Genomic DNA, 25,910 nt, shown 5'->3' with positions numbered 1-25,910 from the left:
TAAAATGCTGAGGGGAGACACAGATGCTCCTGAGGATCTGAGAGAGAATTGCCCTTCAAATAAATGTACTGGGAAAAATTGTTTGAAAACAGACCAGTAACTGAAACAACTGCATGGAGATCACTATAGTTCATCGGCTCATTCATATATTAGTTTTTTCAGTGTTTTGGGGCATGTAGTTGATAAAAATTCAAGTAACTGGGGAATATGTGAGGGTCACATAAAGACTTTTAGGATCATAAGTGAGAGAAAGGAATAATTGTTGATTTTCACATCCCAATTTGCAAATTGATCATTGTTTATGAGTATATAGACTTGAGGGAAGCTAGGAAGAAGGAGCTGAAAAGAAAGGAAAGAGATGACCAAGTGAAGATAGAAGTGGAAGAGAAAGAGTCAGAGACAGAAGATACAGCAGGCTACATGAAGAGCTGTTTATAGAGGACAGAATACAGGAACTGGTCAAAGCTTATAAGGACTGGCAGCTATTTGCTGGGAACTGTGCTGATTAAAAGATAGGCACTGCTTTGCTGAGAGTAGATTGGATGAGAAAGCAGGATTGTCTTCTAATGCCATCTATAGCTTGAAAAAGGGAAAACTTCTCAAGGCTTTGCCTCTATTGTCTTTTACTTTCCTCTGTTCTTTGGTTTAAGAGTGTGAAACAGAATGGAAAAGGCTGATTTTGCATTTTCTTTGCTTTAAAAAAAGGTGTGCTTTGCTGAAAGCTGATTAGATAAAACAGAATTCCCTGCTATTCAAAGAGCTGGATGGGTAGGATCACATGGATCTTTTAATATCTACAGATTGAAAGGAAGACACTCCATAGAGTAGACCTCAGAAAGCTTGGCAGTTCTCTAATTTAAGGGAATTGCTTGCCATTAAAAGAGCACTATACTTTTTCAGCATCCTTATAAGCTTGGTTATTAGAGATTGGAACATATCATTGTCTTAACCCAAGAGCATATGGGAAGCAACATGGTCCAGCAAGAAAGCTGTCAGGACAAGAAGGAAAGAAGAGAGTAGAGAAGTAGTTTTTGCCCAGCAGATGACTATGACATAGGTTATTCTTCAAAGAGATCAAGGACAAAGCAGACACCTAGAGTTATGAAGTGATCTGGGTACCTGGTTTCCTTAGTCATGAGCTTCCCTGCTAGATTTCTGTGTTATTCCATGGCTTGAAATCACACAGTTTTGTCAGAAGAATGTTGAAGTTTTAAAAATGAGCCCCTGTTTCATGGAGAAACCTGAGTTCATTAAGAACATCATGTAATTGCCCAAAGGTAAACTAGTATAATCCCCTTCTCCTAGTCAATTCTGGGGCTAGTTCATAGTCCATATGCAGCATCTATCTAGATAGATGCACTGGTGAACCAGATATATGCTTTGTCCATCTAAATGCATATAATAGTCTGGACAATTATTGATCCACTTTTTTCCTAGTTGAATTGGTGGGTTAACCCTTCTGATTTACAGAGATCTTAATGGGGGGATTCTGTAGTATTTCAGGGATTGATGTTGTCAATACACTGTCAGCTGAAAACACAAGAACTTGGGGACCTTACAACATATAAGGTGTCCCTCTTTAATTTTCAGACTGTGATAACAATTCTGAGAGACTGGATTCTGGGTAAGAAAATAAATTTATTGATCAGACTAGCAATAACCAATAAATTCATTGATCAATGATCTCTCTCAGTGCTCAAAGACCCCCAAAGAAAGTCTTCTGAAAGAAAGCCCTCCCCTAGACATTCGGAGGTATCTTTAATTGGTAATAGCCAATGAGGAGGTGTTCCATCATCCTCTCAGTCCCTTCCTAACTCCGTGATCGATGCTAGAAAATTACATGCCTCATGCTATGGTTCCAATGTCTAGAAGGAGAAAGCAAGTTCTGTCTGGTTAGGAATGACTTTGTTCAATATTTTTCAATGCAAGATTCAAGGACTCTGTACTGCTACTCAGCAGACACACCTGGCCTAAGCTGGTTTTTATTTACCAGGCAGGATAGAACCCATAATCTCACTTTTCTATCACCCTACAGTGGGGGAGATACTATAGGGTGGAAGCATTCTTTGAATTTGTCAGGAACAAAGGAATGAGTAAAGAGATCTGAGGGACAGATCTGGGCTTCAATTCAAAACCCAGAAATAGAAATAATGCAATATATTAGAAATAAATCTTTTCAAGACATTTCCCCAAAACAATGGCCATAATATTTGGTGAAAATACATTTCTTAGTCTTATGCTTTTTTATATTAATAAACAGGGAATCATAGAACAAAGTTACGTGTTATTATTTCTTCCCTAGAATCTAACATAATTTTGTTCTATGCATGGTAGTTATTTTGCTAAAGGAAAACCTTTAAAGTGACATTTTATTTTAGAGTATAACATTTTAAAAATACACAGCCCACAATAGGATCATGTATTCTTTACATAATAAGATCATGTTTTCTATGTACATTTCAGTCCAGTCATTTATGTGATTGAAAAGATATAGTCTGAAGTAGGATATAATTTGGGAAAATCTGCCTGATCTCTTCTCAGGCCTTCATCAAGTATACTCTCAATGCATGTATTTATTATTCTTATAAAATCTTATAAAAACTCATTAGAAAAACTGAAGAAATTAGAAAATGAAGAAATGGGAAAGCAAATTTATGGAATGTTAGATATTGATACTTTGTAGTCACTTTTTTTTAGTAATAATAATGTATTTTTTCTATAAGTTATTAGTATCTTTCCCTTTCAGATAACCTAAGAATTAATATGTCAATGTCTTCTAAATTGGGTTGCTTCTTGCACAGATCTCCTCTGTGTATACTTGGTCTAGTTTGACTGTTCTTCCTATCTTCCTACTGACTTCTAGTATAGTACACAAGTGACTATTATAGTCTTTGGTAGGATTTTACCAATGAGTTTACATACTAAACCAAAGTTGTTCTTGTCGCTATCTCTTTATTTGGCATGGAAATCATGCATTTTTTGTTTTACAAAGAATTTAAGCTTTTAAAATTCTTTTCTTATGGACTACTGATTTATATCAATATATAATATATTTATATATTAAGAAATGGTGATAGTCTAGATAGATGTCAAATTAAAAAAAAATCTACTTCCTAGTCAACAGTTTGTTTTAATAGTTCCCAATGGAGTAGTCTTAATTGTTCACCATGACTTCTTGCTTCTACCCTTCCTTCTAATTTGGAACTGATTTTGATTCATGTATTAACAAGTTGTTGGTCTGACTGTACATAGAAAGGAAAAATGATAGCAAAATAGCTTTTGTTTTGTCTTTGTATCTCTGGTGCTTAGCACTGTCTCTTTCATATAATGTGACCTCAATAAGTGCTTTTTTGAGGTTAGATTATAGCAGAAAATGGAACAGAAAAATTATTTTACATTGATAGTCAATCATTTCATGTGTGTTAAAATATTAAAAAATTTCATTTTTGATACTTAGCATTTATCATGTTTTAGATATTCTGAGTCTCTTATTAAGAAATATTCATGGGGGCAGAAAGGTGACTCAGTAGATAGACAGGCCTAGAGATGGGAGGTCATAGGTTCAAATCTGGCCTCAGACACTTCCCTAGTTGTCCTGGACAAGTTACTTAATCCCCTTACCACTCTTTTGCCTTGAAACCAATACATAGTATTGATTCCAAGGTAGAAGGTAAAAGTTATTAAAAAAGAAAGAGAGAAAAAAAAGACATAGGATTACAAATGTTTCTAAGGCAGAAGGTAAAGGTTTGTTTTTTGAAGTATTCATGATATGCAGGCATGAGGTTTCTTCTCTATTCTCCACAAGCCTCTGATCTCTTTTCTTACTTCTTTTTTCTTCATTTTTTTCTTCTAAAGCCATCTTTTCCAAGACACTTATCATGTTTCCTTTCACCTACCTTTGTAGAAAAGCCATGGAATACCAAATTATATGTTTATTTGAATTAGAAGAGTCTTAATGAGTTGCTTGTGGAATTTCTATATTTCTTTATTCTCTGCAAAAGATTTTGTCACATAAACTGCAATTATCTTCATAGTAGCCCTCTTGCAAGTGTTTGCCATGAGTGCTGCAATAAGAAATGACCAAATTTCCTATGAAATGCTATTTTTTTCTGCCTTTGGAGGCACTTTTAAGCCCACACTGTCAGCTCCTTCATTTGTCTTTACAAAGAGAATTTGTAAGGTATTTTGCCATTTAGTTGTAACTTCTTTTGGTTTCATTTGTATCAAGAATGTCAAGATTCATATAATTTAGTTTCCCCCTTAGCAGGTTCACTTGTCAGTCCAGTTCACTGGACAAGGATCTGACACTTTGAATACCAACCATTAAGTTAATGTCTAAAAAGTTTGTGATTCTTGGTATATTACACCTGCCCCCCTTTTTTTAGAACCTTACCTTCCATCTGAGAATCAATACTGGGTATTGTTTCCAAGAGAAAAGAGTGGTAAGGGCTAGGCAATGGGGGTTAAGTGACTTGCCCAGGGTCACCCAGCTAGGAAGTATCTGAGGCCAAATTTGAACCCAGGACCTCCCATCTCTAGGCCTGGCTCTCAATCCTCTGAGCCACCCAGCTACCCCCATTATACATCCTTCTAAGGGACTTACTTAAGGTCATACAACCAATAAAGGTCTCCTGTGAGATCTGAATGTAGGTCTTCCTGATTGAGTCAAGAAAGCACTCTATTTATTACTCTAGGCTATCTTCCCCTGACAATATGAATAGTACACACACACACACACACACACACACACACACACACACACACACACACAATGCTATTGATTCAGAAAAGGGTGATATTTAAGTGGGCTGGCGAAGGCACTCTAGAGGTAGCAATTGGCTAGTTAGAGGGAAACTTAGAATTGTGTATGTGCAAATAACATCTTCACAGATCTGATACTGTTTCTGGATTCTGCTCTTTTTCTTTTTTTTTAACCATTACCTTGGGTCTTAGAATCAATAGTAGATATTGGTTCCAAAACAGAAGAGCACTACAGGCTAGAGGTTAAGGAACTTGCCCAGGGTCACACAGCTAGGAAGTGTCTGAAGCCAACCCAGGACCTCTGGGTCTGGCTCTCACTTCATTGAGCCACCCAGTTGCCTCTCTACTTCTTCTTTCCCCTCTGCCCTTAGCCTTTCTTCAATCAGAAATGAGTTTTCCTTGGTCCGATACTGCCTTGGTATGAAGATCCACCCTGTTTCTAAGATTTCCAATTAGTTTCCTTTGATTTTAGGGTAAAAACAGGACTTAGGTCATTTAGTTTAATCCAGTTATACAGATCAGGAAGCAGGTTAACCAAAGAGGATACGTAAATTGTTGAATATCACGCAGCTAGCTAGCATCAGAGCTGAGATTAGAACATGGGTCTCCTGACTTGAAAAAAGTTAAATACAGGGAGGAATTCTTGGGGAAAAAACCTAGCTTTGTTAGCAGAGAGAACAGTTATCTAGATTATTATCATTACTTGCTCCATGTTATTAAGGTTCTCAAAATAGATGAGCTCACCCGAAACTGTCCACCATCTCCATCATCCAGCTCCAGGATATAGCCCTCCACTGGGCTATGGATAAAAGGTGGCATCCTCCAGGCCAGGGTGACACTGTTATTTCGGGTACAGCACTTCTCCAGCTGTAGTAAGGGGATGGGTGGCACTGCAACAGGACCTGAGCACAGGTTAGTGTAACCCTATCCTTCCCCATCTGACATCCAAAAGGGGCATCCCAGAGTCTGTCCCAACCCAAGAGATAACTCCAACCACTGGGAGTTATGGCCATGGGAAACCTACTTGATTTTGAATCTCTCCTTGACATTCTCCAAGTTAGCACCCTCAAGGAGTTTGTCAAGCATCCCAAACACCTTCATCTGCATGTCAGAACTTTATCTATCTATTTAGGTTTATCTGTTTGAATATCCATGTTTTACGGACAACATTGAGGACAAGAAAGATGTAGTGATTTCCCCAAAGTCGAACAAGAATTAAGTGACATATATGGGACTGGAACCCAGGTCTTCCAGTCTGAGTCTTTCTATATGTCATTCAGAAAGATGTTAATGTGAAAACATTCACAATAGCCACAAGGCAGAAGCTTGGTCATAGACATGGTGAATTAAATGCAGAGGCAGAAGTCATAATAAAGAATTCTGGTGATTGAGGCAAATTCCATCAGAATCAATGATAGTCAGTCATAGAGACTGACTAATTAGGGGACTAATTAGGACTAATTTAGGGACTAATCTCTAGCCCACCACACCACTTCTCCTAGTGCTATCCTGGAGCAATGCTACTCCTATCCCCAGTTTGAAATACCTTTTTCACTCTTAGTACAGGAGCTTCTAGACCCTTGTTCTTTTTTTTTAAACCCTTACCTTCCGTCTTGGAGTCAATACTGTGTATTGGTTCCAAGGCAGAAGAGTGGTAAGGGCTAGGCAATGGGGGTCAAGTGACTTGCCCAAGGTCACACAGCTGGGAAGTGTCTGAGGTAGACCCTTGTTCTGAGAGAACCAGAGACCCTAAAATTGTTCTTCTCTAAAGGATGATCATGGTCAGAAGGACCTTTTATTAGTCAAACACTCTTCCCTGAGGTTGTCTTGGAACTGCATTACTCCTTTTCTGGAAGGATTTTTTTTTAAACCTTTACCTTCTGTCTTAGAAATAATACTAAGTATCAGTTCCAAAGCAGAAGAGCAGAGAGGGCTAGGAAATTGGGGTCGTCTTGCCCAGGGTCACATAGCTAGGAAGTGTCTGAGGCCAAGTTTGAACCCAGGATCTCCCATTTCCAGTCCTGGCTTTCCAGCCATTGAGCTACCCAGCTGCTCTTGAGGAGAATGTTTTATCGGTCCCAATGGTACCCTTTCCTCATGGAAAAGCGAGGTACTGGAAAGAGTCCCTTTTCTCAGGCAGAAAGTAGCCCAAAGAATCAAACTATTGCCTGCCACTCCTGCTCTGCCTAGAGTTGTGCTGTCCTTGTGTCAAGGAATGAGTTCATTTGGGGGATCAGCACCATCCTTCCAGGAGATGCTGTCTTTGCTCACTCCTTTTCCCAGGACCAGCCTGCCTTAGGCTCTAGAATCAGGGATGGAAATGTGTTCCCCTCAAGTCTGATTGAGAGTATATTTTGAATTGCTTTTGTTCCAATTCAGTTAAAGTTTGCTTGTTTTTAAAGAAAAAAAAACAGGTTTTACTAGATTAGAGCTATTTTATAGAGAAGTTAATTTGATTAAAACAATATCTTTGGCTCAGGTTCAGGTTTTTCAGTTTGGGGTTGATGGTTGGGTTTGCTTAAAATTGGTTTGGCATACAGTTTAGCCATTAGTTCAGGGACAAGTAGACCTAAGCTGATACCTCTAGTCTGTAAATTAAAAACAGAATATAAATCTCCATTTCACATTTATTTCTTTGTCCTGAAGCTATTTCTTTGCTTTTTTTCCTTTAAAAACAAACAATTTCTCACTGTCAGTTTCCCTCTCCTTTTGGAAGACAGTGGTTGGGACAATCAATTACAGGACCTCTTGCCTTCACCAAGTCTTTTAGTTTCCAACTCTTTGCCACCACGAAAAGAACAGCTCCAAATATTTTTGTACAAACAGATCCTTTCCTATTTAAAAAAAATTCTTTGGGATAGAGACCTAATAGTGGTATTACCAGATCGAAAGTTATACATTCTTTTATAGTCCTTTGGGCATAATTCCAATTGCCCTCCAAAATGGTTAGATCAATTCACAACACTACCAGCAGGACATTAGTGACCCAATTTTGCCACATCTCCTCCAACATTTGTCATTTTTCTTTACTGTCATATTGGCTAATTTGATAGGTGTGAGGTGGTACCTTAGAGTTGTTTTAATTTGCATTTCTCTAATCAAGAGAGATTTAGAACATTTTTATATGGTTACTGATAGCTTTGATTTTTTCCTCTGAAACTTCCTATACATATCCTTTGACCATTTATCAATTGGGAAATGACTCAGCAAGTCCTTTGGGGAGATTTAAGTAGACTCCCTTCTTTATAATATCAGGCTCATGGTCCTATACTTGAAGGAGGATGTTAAGTTTTGATTGGCATTTCCTCACCTATTGTTTGAGCCAAGGTTCTGAAGCAACAGTCAATATTGCTTCAAGCTGCCTCATTTATATGGAGACAATAGTATTTTCAAATGAATTTAAAAGTCCTTCTAGCACCAAACTATGAAAGTGGGCATAAACCTGAGAAGAAGTCCATGTGAGAGATGAGAGTGTTTTCTTCCGAGCTTCACTCTTTAAAAATGGAAATAGGCAAATGCCTCCAAGGCAAAGATCTCAAGAATCTCAGGATCCATAGAGATAATTCAACCTTTTGGTACTTCAGTTACTGACTAAAGTTCCTTATCCATTCTTTCAAACACACAACTAGAATTAATTGTAGTTTGGGCTGTGTAGGAGTGGTACTTCCTTTATTTCTCATTCCAGGATAACTGGACCTTTTGGTCCCTTTAAGCTTCCGGTGGCCTTTTGAAGACCAGAGGCAGTGGACAATTCCACTAGGTACTTCTGTTGCATTCTTTACTACAACAGGAATATTTCCATGGATTTTCTGGGTAGCTCTCTATTAAAGCATCCTATTGCATTATGAGATTAAAAACATTTTTTTTGCTTCTTAACAGAATATCAGCAATATGCTCTCTTTCTCTTATTGAAAATGGGTTATCCCCTGATTGAAGCCAGTACTAAATCTTTATCCTCCAGCCATCTCAATTCTACTTTTTTTCCTTTAAAGAGGAGACCTTGGACCTAAGAGAGCTAGGCTTGGTCACTTCCAGGACTGGATAGCATCTGTGGTCTTCTACAGAACAAATATTCAGTAAAAGTGGTACTGAACACATGCCCAACCAAAGCTCACCCCTACATTTCATCTGGATGAAGTCCAGTTGATGGATAGCTTGAAGCAGAGGCTCGCTGTCCAAGGTCAAGTCAAACTCTGCTGACACCTTGGGCTCCAAAGCTCCTTTGACCCACTGCTCCTGAGACACCTGGACACGCTTGATCAGAGCATCTGAAATCTTAAAGAAACCATTAGATGAGGCTATGAATCTTCAAAGTAAAGGACAAATGGAAAGTTCAGAGAACAGGTTCATTTTTAGCCTCTAGGTCTCAAGAAGAAGAAGCCATTAAGTGATTTGTTTAGGTTTATATTGTACACCTTAATATCCTTGATATTTCAGAGGGAGAAAGAGAGGAATAGACAGACAGACAGAGACAAAGACAGAAACAGAGACTTCAACCTTGTTTTTAATTTTAAGAACCTCATGAGAAAAAGTAACAGCCAGGTGGTACAGTGGAGAGAATGATGGGCTTTGAATCAAGAGACCTGAGTTCAAATCCTATCTTAGATACTTCCTAGGTATGTGAACCCAGTTAAGTCAACTAACCAATTCTGCCTCACTTTCTTCATTAAAAAAATTTGAGATGAGGGAGCAGTTAGGTGGCTCAGTGGCTTGAGAGCCAGGTCCAGAGACAGGAGGTCATAATAATTGTACCTACCTCAAGGAGTTGTTGCGAGAATCAAATAAGAAAACATTTGTGAATATAATTTTAAACCTTATGTAAATGCTAGCTACTATTATTATTTTGTAAACAATTTTATTTTTAAAATGGAATTACATTTGAAGTATGACATTTGCTATTTAAATGAATCCTGCAGTGAATCATTCTGTGAAATGAAAAATCTTTTTTTTGCAATATAGATAGTCCTTATTTCAATTACTTTATTTATCATTTCAATTATTTATTATTTATTTGTTCATTTAAATTATTCAATTATTTTTTTATAAAGTGAGTAACCTTTGTCACCTTCTGTCTTAAATTCAATACTGTGTATTGGTTTCAAGGCAGAAGAGCAGTAAGGGTTAGGCAATGAGTTTTAAGTGACTTGTCCAGTGCCATAAAGTTAATTTGAGGTCAGATTTGAACCTAGGATCTCCTGTCTCCAGGTCTGACTTCCTATCCACTGTCACCTAGCTGTCCCCTGTCAAGTAGATTCTTTTTTTTAATTTTAATTTTTTAAACACTTACCTTTCATTTTAGAATTAATACTATGCATTAGTTCCAAGGCAGAAGAGTGGTAAGGACTAGGCAATGGGGGTTAAGTGACTTGCCCAGGGTCACACATACGAAGTATATGAATCCAGATTTGAACCCAAGACCTCCCATCTCTGGGCCTGGCTTTCTATCCCCTGAGCCATCTAGCTGCCCCAAAGTAGATTCTTAAGAGCAAAAGAAATAAAACTGAGGTTCTGAAAATTGTTTATATATCATTTTTACTTAATTGGTTTTCTCAAGGTATTCTATATTTTCTCCTTCCAACCTCCTTAGCATCATACTCATAGGGCAATAGCCCTCTTTACAGTCAGCCAATGTTCCTCATACATGATGTCCCATCTCCCATCATTGTTTTATTTTTTTTTGGATGACCTGTCTCTCATGCTTGGAATATGTGCCTTCTTCTTAGAATTACTAGTTCCTTTAAATGTCACCTCATTCATGACCTTTTATAGGAGACTTTTCCTAATATCCCCTGGCTGCTAGCACCACCTTTCAAAATTTAGATTTTTGTTTACTTTGTGTATGTTTTAAATAGGCATATTTATAGATGTTCTCATTTGCATGAGAAGAGGGACTTTTCCTCTTCATCTTTGTATCTTCAATCTTAGCTGAGTAGATGCATATAGTAGGTGATTAATGAATGCTTATTGATTGATGCCAGGAAACTTTTTCCTGGCATCAATCAATAAGCCTACCCAGTATGGGGCTCCTCAGTCTTAGAGGAAGGGCCTTTTTCTTGACAGTAAGAAGCATTCTATTCTTATTTTGAAAAGAATATTACCCTCTCTACAATCAAAACCAATATTACTTCATTCATATTTCTAATATGAGGCTAACAAAGAGGGTTGTGATGAAATGGGAGGCAGAGCATTAAAAGAGTGACTTGATGTAAAGTTTTAAAAATCATGTACTTAAACCATTACCAGTAAATATGAACATTTCAGTATAGAAAGAACAAAAACCAACATTTTATGTGAAACCATGAACTTGTTATATATATATATGTATATATAGTTTGCTTTAAGAAAAAGTACATATTAAATTTAACTTGGCAGTCACAAATTCATACTCTTTGTTTCTGCCAGTTGTGGGGACAGCATGAGAACAGCAGGGGCTTCCATTGAGCAAAGCTCTGGAAAGCCTAAAAGACTGCTCTCCCCCCACCCCCCCCAGCTTGCAAAGACTCTGGGGTAGCCACAGTGTAGCTCAAGTCAGACAAGGAACTTCCTTCTCACCTGACATTTCAACCCTTTCTTTTCCACCCCTCCCTGCTGTACCTTTGCAGAAACTGGATGTTCTTACAAAAACCTACTGAGCAAGCATTCTCTGGGAATCTGGGTTAGAGGGTTACACATTGGCATATTGGTTAATCAGCCTATAGAAAACTCTGTCTAGATTTGATGAGGTAAACCAAATCTATTGTACCAATCTTGTAAATCATTGACATTCATTGTATATGTGAAGAGCTAACCTAATCCTTGGCATGATTCAAACTCTCTATTAAAATGTACCTGTGATCAATAAACTTTACCATTGACTAGCAAACCACTTATCTCTGGTCCTCCTGATCCCAACCTATTACTCATCTCTCCTACTCTGTACTGAGGACCCATCAATAACCTTGAGAGTAAGATCTATCACTCAATAAATCAATACATTTCAAATCTGGCCTCAGACACTTCTTATCTATGTGACCCTGGGCAGGTCACTTAACCCCCATTGCCTAGACCTTACCACTCTTCTGCCTTGGAACCAATACACAATATTGATTCTCAGATGGAAGGTAAGTGTTTAAAAAAGAAATCAATAAACATGAATTTATCAAATTCCTACTGTGTACTATAATAATTAAAATTATGAGACTGATAGTTTAATAACTTTATTAAATCAAAGTAGTAGTAGTAAAGAGATGGAAAGGTAGGGGAGAAGTAGAGAGATATTTAGATTTCTAATCTATTGGTTGCCATGATGGACTGAAGCTAGCCTCCAACAAGGGTTCCTCAGCTCTTCACAATCCAGCCAGAAGACCTCAACAGGCTCCTGGGTCTCCCCATATAAGCTATTTTTTCTATCCACTAACTCTCTCATGTCACATCTAAGGAACCAATCATAGTTTCTTAATTTGTCTGGGCTGCCCTGGGGGCAGTGCCTATGGAATCAGTTTCCTGTCTTGTTGGTTCCTTGGTTCTTTAACTTCCTTTCTCTGAGGGCTTATCCATACTTGAATTTACTCAGTGGTCTTGGACCTCCACATCACTGAGAGATGATGTTAAACAAAGCAACATAATGGAGAAAGAAATTCTCTTCCAACATTATCAAAGCATTTTGTCTTTTTGGAAATTATTGTTTTCTTATATTCTTTTGTGTGCTTTAAAATATTTTTATTGATGTCTATTGCTTTCCTTTCTAGGGGCATTACTATGACTATTCACTAACTTACCTTCTTACCTCTCCACAGAAGTCCTCCCTTGACAACAAATTCATTCAATAATTAAGCACACAGACTACATCTTAAAATGGCTCATCCTATCACCCTAATCTATCACCTCTCTGCCAAGAGATGGGTGGCTCTTCCCTAAGGGTTGGATAAGATTTCAGTAATCTTTGATTCTTGGGAACATGGGCAGGGCATTAGTTGCTCTTTCTTAGTAACTTTCATTTGTCTTTGCAGAGTCTTTAAGGAAAAATCAAGGTAATTCATCATTCCCTTAATAGAAAGAGGACTACATATAGCTGCAACAATGTTATATTCCAGACACTGTACAACTGAACTGGCCTGCTGTGCAGGAGAGCAATTCTAAGGAAGGCTAGGCTACTCCAGAAGTCAACTGGAAATTTTTTCTGTCCTGTGGGAACTTACACTTTTGAATGGGAGAAGAAATAGAAGCATTGGCTTGCTATCCTTGGACACTCCGTTAAACATCCTGACATCCCTGGAAGAAGCCCAATTTGATTTATAGAGGTCACCTCGATTTCTTTTATAGGGGATAAGGCAAAAATGTAGAGAAATATTTACTAAAACACAAAAGTATAAAATTACATAATGTCAGAGCTGGCAGGAAATTTAAAACTCCTTTAATCCAATAATCTCCATACAGTTAAGAAAACTGAAGCCTAGAGAGAGTGAGTGACTTGCCTAGAATCTCTAGTTGTCAGAAGAGCTAGAATGAGTACCCACTATGTTGATTTTTTTTATAGGTTCAAATCTTTATTGTTTTAAAATTCTACATGTCTTTTACAATTCAATAATTTGTTACTTAAATGACTTTTATGTGGTTAATGTATGAGTGTTTTTTTCCCTGAAACTCAATTATGAATTACAATTTCATCAATATGATTTTTCTAAATAGATTAATACAAAATTTCTGTTATAGGGAAGATTCATGTGCTTACATTTAAAACTGTCAATGGTACAGACTCTTCCCTTCAGAATCTATATGATCAATCCATCAAAAGTGCTTTGAAGATTGTTGATTATCTGTTAATATTCACATTTTACAGTTTAGGAAATTGAGGCAAACAGATATTAAATGACTTGCCCAGGATCACATAGTTATTAAGTGTCTGAAGAGGGATTGGAATTCAGATCTTCCTGACTTCAGATCAGATTCTCCATTCACAGAACCAACTAACTACCTTTAGAATATTATGATATAATGTTCTAGTAGCAAGAAAAAGGGAATCCACATAATTTCAAATCCATGGGAAAGGATTTTATTTTTAATTATAAGGTATGAATGGGGGTAGAGCTGGTAGAAAAAGGAGGACAAATATCCTTTTTACCCAAGCAAAGACCTTTATGAAGCTTACCTGTAAGAACCCAGAGGGGTCATTTTCTTTGATTACTTCTAGGCAGTATTCCATTAGGCCTGTTGACTGGCGTAATTTTAATGTACAATGGTTGATCTGATCCCAAACCACCTGCAAAAAGGAGAAGAGTTTATACTGGGATAACACGATGGCTTTCAGACTTTAAGTAAATAGATGGGGTCAGGTGAGTGGAAAAGTGGATAACAGGCCTGAAGTCAGAAAGACTCATTTTGAAACTTATTAGCTGTGTGACCCTGGACAAGTTACTTAATCCTATTTGCCTCAGTGCACTAATCTATAAAAATGATCTTGAGAAGGAAATGGCAAACCACTCCAGTATCTCTGCCAAGAAAACCCCAAACGAACCACAGCAAAGATGAAGGTGGCAATAGGGACAGTAATAATCACTTAAAAAAATAAGTGGAGAGAACTGCTTTGGCAGCCTTCTTTATCTATGCCTGAATTCTACATGCAAACTCTGGTTGGAAACAAGGTTGAATCTTTCTCCAGTGGTTTTGGATTAGGCACTAAAGTATACCTTTCTGGTAAAGAAAATGATGCAGATAAATTTCATCAAGATTTTTGCTTCTGAAAATAGAAAAAGCACAATAGAAGATAATCCAAAGCACCAGTGAATGGCTCCCTATGTGACTCTCTGGTATCTGTAAAGATTGGATTTGGCTCTCCCCTGATTGTAACAATGAAAGTATTTAGCTCTTCCTTTATTGTAAAGATTAAATTGTAATCCCCTTTCTATTTTTAGATTTTAATCCCCAAAGTGTAAACCCAGTATTTAAAGTAGATCTAGCCATTTTAACCACAAAAAGAAGTAACTACAAAAAGGTGTGAACTAACCATAAAAAGGTATGAACACCCATTTCATACATTGAGTAGGAGGTCTGTGACCCACATGTGAAAGAGTGGGCAGTCCTGGAGAGGAGTGTTGGCTGTGATTGGTAGATGTAAAATTTAGGGGAGGTGACACAAGAGAAAAAAGGTTTTTAAATAGTGGAAACAGAGACACACAGGATCGATCAGTCACTTGAGCTGGAGTAAAGATCATGATCAGTCACTCAGAGTTGGACTTGGAGTGAAGAGAGTCACTCGGAGCTGGAGGGATGACAGGTACTTGAGGAGAGACTGGGAGACAGACACTCAGTCTTGGAGTGAAGACACTTGACTGTGGAAATGGACCCCTGGAGGAGCTCATGCAGGAGATCAAAGACTGCTTTCCTTTTAGAGGGTCACCATGGTGAGTGTAAAGGCTGACTTCTTTCCTTGTCCTTTCTGGAGGTGTGAACTTCTGAGAAAGGCCCATGGTGTCTGGAGACTCCTTTCCCCTGACTGGTGCCTTAGAATTTCTGTTTCAGAGGAAGCTGGTTTTCATTTTCTCTTTCTCTCTCTCTCTCTCTCTCTCTCTCTCTCTCTCTCTCTCTCTCTCTCTCTCTCTCTCTCTCTCTCTCTCTCTCTCTCTCTCTCTCTCTCTCTCTCTCCTTTTCTCTCTTCCATAATATCTTTCCTCTATTGTAAAAATAAACTACCATTGATTCCATTTACTTGAGTAATTCATTTTGGGATTTATAAATTAAATCCCTGGTGACCACCCATTTAATATTTAGTCCAACCATAAATTTAACATAGCTCAATGGACTTTAGTTTCTTCATATGTGCATAGCTATAATATGTTTATAATGCTTTAAAAAAACCTTAGAAGTTACTTTATTTTCTCCAAATAATTTAGTTGTAGGACCCTTTTGGTCTTGAAATATATTGAAAAAAACCCCATGAATTCTAATCTATAGGACTAGGGTTTCAGAATACTTCTAAGGTAAAAAAAATCAGGAAATCTGGGGTCAAAGTAGAAAAATTAAGTTGATTTTTAAACTGAAAATATTGGAACTAATAAATTTTGATATGGATATAACTTACATTTAATATTTTTTAGAGAAAATATGGTTTGCCTTTACACTTTCCCATGTGATTTTATTGGCAATATAGGCAACATTAGGGCTCTATGGAAGGCAGAATAGGAAATGCTGATTTGATCCAACCCCTTTATTTTATGGATTAACACATGAAAGCCTACAGACAGAAAGTAACTTGGTCAAAGTCACATAGATCTTTATATATGTATATGTATATATATGTATGTATATATATATACATACACATATAAGATCTATATAGAAGCCAGGTCTACATCTGGCTAAGAAGGTCAAATTTGGACTTAAAGAAAAGAGCAGCCCCCAGAGTTGTGTCTTTGAATATATCTTTCAAGATTTCTGTTGTTTCTCCTTCCACTTATGAGATAACTTTATTCTGTATTATTGTGCACTGTGTGGATACAAGTGGGTGATTGATTGCAGTCTTATGCACATACATTATCCCATGTTTCTTCTGTGGAGCCTCAGAGCCAACCAAATGAGAAAATCCCTACTATGTACCCTACTCCTTTGTGTCCTGAGTGAGTTTGCCACAAAGCTAATAATACCCATCAAAAGGAGGAGCTTATGATTAAATAGTAAAAATGAAGGACTGCCATGTAACTAATGGAAGTATAGTTAAATGGAGTAACTTCAAGAAAGAGTTGGAATTATGTGTAAATGTAGACTGTAGAGGAGGAGGTGAATTTGACAGCAGGCACTTCTTAGATGAGATGGGGCTGAAGCATTTAAAGGGGGAGAGGTGTGCTCTGAATATTTCTATAGAAAGGGTGAGTGGTTGATGTGATATTTTCTTATTTGCTAAGAACATTAAATTGGAGAAGGAAATGGCAAACCACTCTAGGATCTGCCAAGAAAACCCCAAATGAGGTCACAGAGAGTTAGGCATGACTGAAATGACTGAACAACAAAGAACATTATAGCTCTTTCTTCTCTGGAGGTTGTGAATGGGTACTGAAAAACAGATTACTTCTAGGTGACAGCTCCCAAGGAGACATCCCCCTTACTCCCTCCCCCAACCCCCAGTCACTCACCTTCAATTTGTGTTCCCGCTCTTTAGTGACCTTGGTGAGTAATTTGGCTTTTTGTCGAGTTAAAGCATCAACCAGGGCATCGCATTGAGCAACCAGGCAGGCTTCATAGTCTAGCCCATTTTCCTGGAGGAAATCAAGGTTTATCAAGAAGAAAGATTGGAATGAAGTGCTGTTACACTTTCTTTCAATTCCACTGTTCCCCTGGATATTCAGCAGCTAAATGAATCTTAGATGTCATATTTCTTTGTGATTCCTCTCCATCCTCCTTTTTAACCTGTGACTTGAAACATTTCATAACTACTACTTCAGCTTGTTAAGAGGGCTAGTCTTGAGTGAATCTAACAATTCAATGGTCTGGCAATTTGTTCCTTTTGGAGAGCTTGGCAGACTACTGCTTAACATGATTCAGGATCCATTTACATAAAAATGACTATAAATATGTTGGAAGAAGCTGTGATATAGTGGAAAAAAATCAATGAACTCAGAGTCACAGAACAAGGGTTTGAGTCCCAACTCAGCCACTTACTAGCCTCTTGACCTTGAACGAATCCCTTCCTAACTATGTGACCCTGGTTAAGTTGCTTAACTTCTCAAAGGAAAGTGCTCTGAATAAGTATAAAAATACAAAATATTTTATATGGTGTATATAATATACAATAGAAAAATAAAGCATCATTTAAATGTCATCATTTAATTTAATAATAATTTGTTATATATACATGATATTATTTATATAAAATAAAATAATTATATATAATAAAATAATAAAAATAAAATAAAATTAAGTGTTTGTTATTGTGGTTTTTGTTTGTTTGGATCTTTGATTTAATGGGTATAGGAAATTGTAATATGGAAACTGCTTCCACTGTTATAGATTGATGAAACTCCCTCCCTGCATAAATATAACCTAAGAGCACTTGAGATTAAATTACTTGCATAGCTGGACCTCTATTCATAATATCAAATGGCTTCTTCTTATGATATGTTATGTGCAGAAATATACAAAAACATACCCATATGTATGTATAGATACATGAAACATGTGTTTATGTATACACATACATATATACAAAAATGACATAGAAGAAAACTTGGATTCAAATCTTGCCTCTGATAGTTACTATCCAAGTGACTTTGGGCAAATCTCTCTCAGATCCTCATTTTCTTTATTTATAATATGAGAAGATTGGACTGAATAGTTTCTAAGGCTACTTCCAGCTCATATATTATGTAATTATTCATATATATATATATATGTGGGTATATGTAATCAGTAACTGAATCCATATTAAACAGCAGCCAGAAAACCAAATGTCAAGTAATTTCTATTAACTTTATTTTCTGATTTGGGGCAAAGTTCAGTTTATTTGTAAGCCTTTGCCCCCTTCATACTGGTGTCTACAACAGCATTTAATGATTATTACTTTTTTTTTAGTATTAGTATTTAAAATCAATGTACATACAAAACCACATACATATGTATGTACATATATACATATGTATACATGCATGCATACATATGTAATCTTATTATAAACAGGTGGTGGTTACTCAGTCTCCACACCCCACTTATTTCTGATTATCAGGTGAGAAACACATCTTGATAAAAATCAATCAGAAAGGTAGATACTCATTGAATTACTCATTCAATAAAAGGCATTTCATTTAGGTGTGATAAGAAGTCGGTCTAGATTTATTGAGAGACTTGGTCATACTCTGTGGAGCTTATATAAAATTATGAAGCTAATTTGAAATCAAGAAATGGAGTGCCTAGCAATTTAGGATTGGGAATCTTTAGCCAAGTCCCTGGAAAGGAATAACCTGAAGGGGAAGAATACACTTTATTCTCAGCCCTGGTCTCTTACCCATTCCCAACCACCTTGATTGAAGGAAGACCTTGGGAACTTCAGAGGTTCAGAATATTTGGACCTTTCCTTGTTAGCTGAGCAATCCTAGAATGGTTAACAGCAGTGTCTGTATCTGAATCTAAGAATGGATGGGACTCAAGAAGAAGAGGTAAACTCAAAGATCTGCAAGAAGCTCAGCAGGAAAGTTATATCGGACCATACTTATATCATGACATTTCAAAGGGAACATCATGAGGACTTCACAGAAAAGAGAAAAGGACTTCCAGCAGCTATGAGTTACTCTCTTTGTGCTCTAAACTTGAGCACATCTTCTCTGGATTCTGTATGTATTTGTGGTACAGTGTTGTAAACTTTGGGGAAGAGGAATATTTTGCACCAACTATAGTACTATAGTAAATATCCATTTCTTAAAACTGATTAAGTTTGACTTACTGATATTAACTGATAATCAGGTGAAGCACAATGGCAGGAACTCATGAGCAATGACATTAGAAAAAATACCTTCCACCTTCATGGTTAACTCTAAAGAAGGGGTCAGCAAACAATACTTAGAATGCCAAATCTGATCAACCCTGATTTTATATATCCAGGATGGTTTCTGCACTAGAAAATACAATGAAATTTCATTAATTTTTTAAAAAGGCATCCTTTTAGTTTGTAGGCAATAGATGTCAGGATATAATTTACCTGATCTCTTTTCTAGAGTCCTGAGGGGATGGGTTAGCCATCCTCTGAGGCCATAGCCTTGTAGCATGAGGAAGGGCTGAGAAATAAGCTCTAGAACCTGTGCCACACTACTATATATCACATATTTGCCACTAAAGTCCTGTCTATCCCCTTCTAGAATGAAGATGCTTTTGAGTTGTCAGAGCTTTTGATAATGGAATGTAAACCTGGGTAGGTCTTTTCAAGCTGGAAAGGCTTCAGGTACAGGCTTCTGACATACTATGTACTTGTTATTCAAGAACCAGACTAAGTTTAAAGAGCCTCATCACTAAAAGACTGGCTACCAGTGGAAGAATTTTTTGGTCCTAGGAAGTCATGAAATCTATGTCAATAGATTAAGTGCTCTATATGCAAAATCACAGATCTCAATTACTGAAGAACAATGTATCATATATATTCTCTATTTCTTCCTTTGAAAATGAAAAAGTTTGGTGAGATGCTCTTATTATACTAACCATGTCCCCATTAGTGTAAATAACAAATACTTGCAGGTAGCTATAAGTATTCATATCAACACAGCTCAAAGTTATAATTGTATAAAATATGGTAATTGCTTTTAACCAAATGGAAATATTCAATGCTAATTTGAATAATGCTACCACTTTACAGAATTCATTATTTATACTTTTCTTGACTTCCTTGATAAGAAAAGATATTTAAAGATCATTTAGCCCAAACTCCTCATCTGACAGATGAACAATTTAAGGTCTAGACACCCTTTCTAATTATAATATTGTATAGATCAAAGGTCTATAGTTGGAGGGAACCTCATCATCCATCTAATATAATCCCCTAATTTTACAAATGAGGATCTTCAGGCTCAAGAAAGTTAAGTGACTTGCTAGAGACATTTAAATTTTAAGCATCAGAGATGGGATTTGAAAGCAGGTCCTCTGCCCTACTCCTTCAACTGTCCTCTTTATGACAGTCATAGTACTTCCTGTTTGTCTTTTTAATACCCTTACAATCTATCTTAGTATCAATTTTAAGACAAAAGAGTGGTAAGGGCTGGGCAATCTGGGCTAAGTGACTTGCCTAGGGTTACACAATGAGGAGGTCACATTTGAACCCAGGTCTTCCCTGGAGCTCCAGGCTTGGCACTCTATTCACTGTGCTACCTACCTGCTGTTTAAGTTTTTATTTAAACAAATTTCCTTTCTTTTCTTAGCTGTGCAGTAATTGTCAATATCTTGCCTTTGTCATGTTTACAAGGGTTAACACCAGAGTTTCATTTATAACCAATACAATCCTTGAAAATGAACTTGCTGTGCTTTACCTGACCCATCACTTAACATTTCCCTCCTGGGGGTGGGATGGGGTTGAGGGGAGTAACCCTCAGACATTCCCAGGAAATCCTTACCTGGATCTGCTGAAGTATGTTCTTGAGTTGAACCAAGAACTCTTTAGCTTCCTTTGCTTTATCAGAAACCCCATTCAGTGCTTGAGACAGTTGTGCCTAAACCATACATACACAGATATGGAAGAAAGAAAAATTAGAAGTAAAGCAGAGGGCATAATTGACATTTAATAACACTTCATTTAAAGAGCATGTTTCTCTGCGGTCGATATTTATATAGCATTTTAAGATTTGTAGAGACTTCAACATACATTATCTCATTTAAAAGCATCCCAATATTCCTGTGAGGGAGATGCTGCTATTATTATTTTTTTGTATGGATGGGGAAATTTATGGTTCTAGGGATTAGATGCTTTGCTCATGATCGCACAGCTAATGTACAGGAAATGGCATTTGAACTACATACTTGAACTATCAACCTCACAAGGTGATTGGGGGAGAGAGGGATGTATGATAAACATTAAAGCCTCATAGAGACATTATGGATCATTTCTCACATAGTCACATCCATGATGTGCACTAGTCACTGTAGACAATAGAGAAATAAACAGTATATGGCCCTTGTCTTCAAGGGAGTTGCCATTTCGTAGGTAGTATATGACATGGACACAAAGGACACGTAGAAAGAATATAAGTAAAAAGGTTGTATATTATAAATGCAATAAAATTGTTCATGAGAAGGGGAGGGGCAAAGAGGCCCATTTGGCTATGCCACTGCTCTCCATCCTGTCCTTTTCAGATGTCCTTCCCCCAGGACTCTAAGAAGCACAGCCCGTGCACAGTGGAAGCATGCATGCTGCACCAGCTGCTTGTCGATTTGTCGCCAACTCTTCCAATTCTTATTAGTCTCATGGATGAATAAGATGAAAAATAATAGAATCTTAGCCTTGGAAGGGATTAGAGGTCACTAAGTACAGGATCATGAGGGCTCCTTCTGGTTGTTTACAATTAATCCAGGCTTCTCTGAAACAGATATTTGAATAGGGCAAAATATTCATAGCAAACAGTTTTTGGGTTAACAAAGAATAGGAAACAAAGTGAGTTACTGTAGATTGAGGAATGGCTAAGCAAACTGGGACATATAAACATAATGGAATCTTACTGGATAGTAAAAAAAATAACAAATATTAGGACTTTAGAGGAATATGGGGAGATTCATAAATTGATTTAATAGAGTGAGAAAAGCAGAACCTGGAGAACAACATATATAGTGACTGGTTGAACCAAATGTGTTACATGGTTGTAAACTCCTTGAGGGCACAGATAATTTTTTGCCACTTTTTGTATACCCAGAATTTAGCACAGTGCCTGGCCCATGGTATATACTTCATGAATGTTTTAATTTAATTTAATGAATATTCAATTGAATTGAAATCTTGAATATGAATGTGATAGAATACTATTGTGCACTATTGTGTGCTGTTGTGAAATGAGGAAATGAATGCTTTCAAAGAGGCATTGAAAAACTTTGTGAATTTTTTTGTGACATACATAGGATGAAGAAAGCAGAGTCAGGGCAATTTATACTATAATATCAATTTCAAGAAAATGAAGAATTTTGAAGACTTTTATTAACTGATAAAAATGAAAACAAGCAGATTCAGAGAACAATTTATCTAATAACAACACTGTAAAGACAAACAATTTTGAAAACTGAAAGAATCTTGATCAATGTACTGACTATCCAGGATTCTAGAGATCCAATGATGAAGCATGCTCCTCATCTTCTCACACAAAGGTGATAGATTCAGGGTGTAGAATGAGATATTTTTTGGGCACAGACAATGAGACAATTTTTTCACTTGATTATTCATGTTTATTATAAGGAACTTTTCCCTTCCCCCAATAGTCCTGGGGGGTTGGAAAGGAGAGAAAACATATTTCTGTTCATTAAAAAAAGTGAACAAGCATATACAAAATATATACAAAACAATCTGGAGTGGGGTGGTAATACCCTGACAAATATCTAGTTGGCAGGACTGGAAGACAACCCTATGGTTCAGCAGGCATTCTCCTGCTAGTCAAAGTCTTACAGTATGACTTATTAGTACCAGTTGAAGGTTGAAAAGTGGCTTAGGCTCTAGTGCATCTAAAATTGACTTCTTGAATATTATAATATGTGTGTCCAGATAACTTGAATTCCTCACTGATCTTTAGGTACTAGAGAGGCAGTAAAAGGGAAACCTTGAATGGGCATAGAAAAACCTTGGCTCTTTTCCTAGGCCCAAAACCCATTTTATCTCTTCTCATTATTATAGGTTCAGGAATCACAAACATGTCAACCAATATGGTACAGTTGTGAAGAAACCAATGTATTTGGAGTCAGAAAATCTGGGATTGCATCCTAATATTTTTTTTATCTATGTGACCATGGGCAAGTCGCTTAATTTTTCTGGGTCTTGGTTTTTTTTTTTTACTATAAAATGAAATGGCTAGATTTAATTTCTCAGACCCTGTTCAACTCTAAATCATATGATAATTTAATAAAATATCAGATACATTGAACTCATGGGAACAAAGAAACAGAGAAACACAGATGAAAGGTATGTGGATTTTATATAGCTTTATAAAGCTGAGAGGCCACATCTCTTCTCCACCTTCCCTGAGGCAAATCAGATAAAAAACTGAGTTCTAATTGAGAATCCTTAGGGTGACATAAAGAGTAGAGGATCCTAAGATTTGTTATACGAGGTCAAACCAAGGACCTATTTAGACCAGATTTCAGTTTCTGGCAATGGCCCAGAGGAACAGTTTGTCACATAGCATGGTCACTATTTGACACATCATCATCCTCCTAGCTTAGCAATAGTTCTAGGTCCCCTTTTAATAACATTATAGCTCAATGAACTGTGAATTTTGTCCTACCTTTGTGAAATTTTGTTATAGAAGTTTGCCTTCTATTTAACAGCATGGCGAAATGACTAGCATTCTAGACTTAAAGTTAAGAGGATCTGAATTTGAATCCTTAGAACTATGTGAACACAGACAACCACAGAACCTCCTAAGCCTCATTTTCCTTTATCTCCAAAATTGAGTTAATAATAATAAATATTTAGGTACCTTTCTTGTGTCAGGAACTGTCTTAGGTGCTGGAGACACAAAAACATGAGTGTCTGTTAAGAGCTTACATTCTATTTCTCTTGCTGGTGGAGTGGGAGTGGGGGGAAACCATGTATAACAATGAATAAATAAAAGATAGTTTTGGGAGGAGAGATGCCAGCAGCTAAGGAGGTCAGAAAAGGCTTCATTTGTGAAATGAAATTTGAGCTGAGTTTTTGAGGAAACTAAGTATTCTAAGAGGTGAAGGAAAGGAAGAAATACCTCCCCAATGCAGAAGAGAGTCTGAGCAAAGATGGAATGCCATATATGAGTATAACCAAAAGACCATTTTGGCTGGATCATAGAATATGAGAAGGAGAGTAGTATGTAATAAGCCCAGAAGGGGCTTTTTTTTGCTAAGCAGAAGAATTTGTATTTGGTCCTATAGAGAATCAGGAGACATGAGTTTATTAAGTAAGGCAGTATACACCAAGATAAACTTAGAATGAGTGAACGACTTGAATATAAAGAAGGAAACTATAAGTAAATTAGATGAACACAGAATAGTATACATGTCATGTATACTAGGAAATATTATAATACCAAGCAAGAGTTAGAAAAAATTATAAAATGTAAAATAAATAATTTTGACTACATCAAATTAAAAAGTTTTTGTACAAACAAAACCAATGCAACCAAAATTAGAAGGGAAGCAACAAATTGGGGAAAATCTTCATAAAAACTTCTGACAAAGGTCTAATTACTCAAATTTATAAAGAGTTAAATCAATTGTACAAAAAATCAAGTCATTCCCCAATTGATAAATGGGCAGGGGACATAAATATGCAATTTTCAGATAAAGAAATCAAAACTATTAATAATCACATGAAAAAGTGTTCTAAATCTCTTATAATTAGAGAGATGCAAATCAAAACAACTCCGAGGTCCCACCTCACACCTAGCAAATTGGCTAACATGACAGCAAAGGAAAGTAATGCATGTTGGAGGGTATGTGGCAAAGTTGGGATAGTAATACATTGCTGGTGGAGTTGTAAATTGATCCAACCATTCTTTTGGAACTATGCCCAAAGGGCACTAAAACACTCTTTGCCCTTTGTCCATCCATAACACTGCTGGGTTTGTATAACAAAGATATAATAAGGGAAAAGACCTGTACAAGAATATCCATAACTGCACTCTTTGTGGTGGCAAAAAATTAGAAAATGAGGGGATGCCCTTAAATTGGGGAATGGCTGAACAAATTGTGATATATAATGGTGATGGAATACTATTGTGCTCAAAGGAATAATAAAGTGGAGGAATTCCATGTGAACTGGAATGATCTCCAGGAATTGATGCAGAGCGAAGCGAAAGGAGCAGAACCAGAGGAACACTGTACGCAGAGACTGATACACTGTGGTACAATCCAATGTAATGGACTTCTCCATTAGTGACAATGCAGTGATCCTTAACAACTCAGAGGGATCTTTGAGAAAGAACACTATCCACATTCAGAGGAAAAACTGTGGGAGTAGAAACATTGAAGAAAAACAACTGCTTGATTACATGGGTCGAAGGGATATGATTGGGGATGTAGACTCTAAATGAACATCCTAGTTCAAACATCAACAGCATGGAAATAGGTTCTGATCAAGGACACATGTAATACCCAGTGGAATTGTGCATCAGCTACGGGAAGGGGTTGGGGTAGGAGAGGGAAAGAATATAATTCTTGTAACCAAGGAATAATGTTCTAAATTGACTAATTAAATAAAAAATAAAAAAGTAAGGCAGTGACTAGGAAATTTTTCTTGTAGAATGTGGAATTTTACCTGACACTTAAAAGTAGCCAGGGAAGTCAGGAGGCTGAAACATGAAAGGACAGTATTGCAAACATGAGGAATAGCCAGTGAATATATGTTGAGTCAGTTGTTTTGTGTAAGAAATATCAAGAGTGTTTTGTGTAAGCAATAAATGCAATGCCACTGGGGACAGATAGATAGTACAGTGGATAAAGTGCCAGGTCTGAAGTCAAGAAGACTCATCCTCCTGAGT

General features: G+C 36.9%; 1 protein-coding gene across 4 annotated transcripts in view; it reads right to left on the bottom strand.

Moving 5' to 3' along the window:
* Positions 1–25,910, bottom strand: part of TRIM67 (tripartite motif containing 67) — a 91,046-nt gene that overhangs the window by 28,660 nt on the left and 36,476 nt on the right. For 2 of the 4 annotated variants that reach the window (XM_056816148.1, XM_056816149.1), the window contains 5 exons: positions 20,820–20,915; positions 16,866–16,988; positions 13,889–13,999; positions 8,883–9,036; positions 5,506–5,651 (listed from right to left, as the gene is read on the bottom strand). In XM_056816148.1, the coding sequence (XP_056672126.1) occupies positions 5,506–5,651; positions 8,883–9,036; positions 13,889–13,999; positions 16,866–16,988; positions 20,820–20,915 (630 nt within the window). Of the gene's footprint in view, positions 1–5,505; positions 5,664–8,876; positions 9,037–13,888; positions 14,000–16,865; positions 16,989–20,819; positions 20,916–25,910 lie in introns of all 4 variants that reach the window. The other 2 variants (XM_056816146.1, XM_056816147.1) reach the window with 2 other exon arrangements.

Source organism: Monodelphis domestica, chromosome 2 (genome assembly GCF_027887165.1).
Source record: "Monodelphis domestica isolate mMonDom1 chromosome 2, mMonDom1.pri, whole genome shotgun sequence".
Taxonomy (NCBI): Eukaryota; Metazoa; Chordata; class Mammalia; order Didelphimorphia; family Didelphidae; genus Monodelphis; species Monodelphis domestica.
Note: the sequence above shows the minus strand (reverse complement) of the source record. Positions and strands in the feature narration are given on the sequence as shown.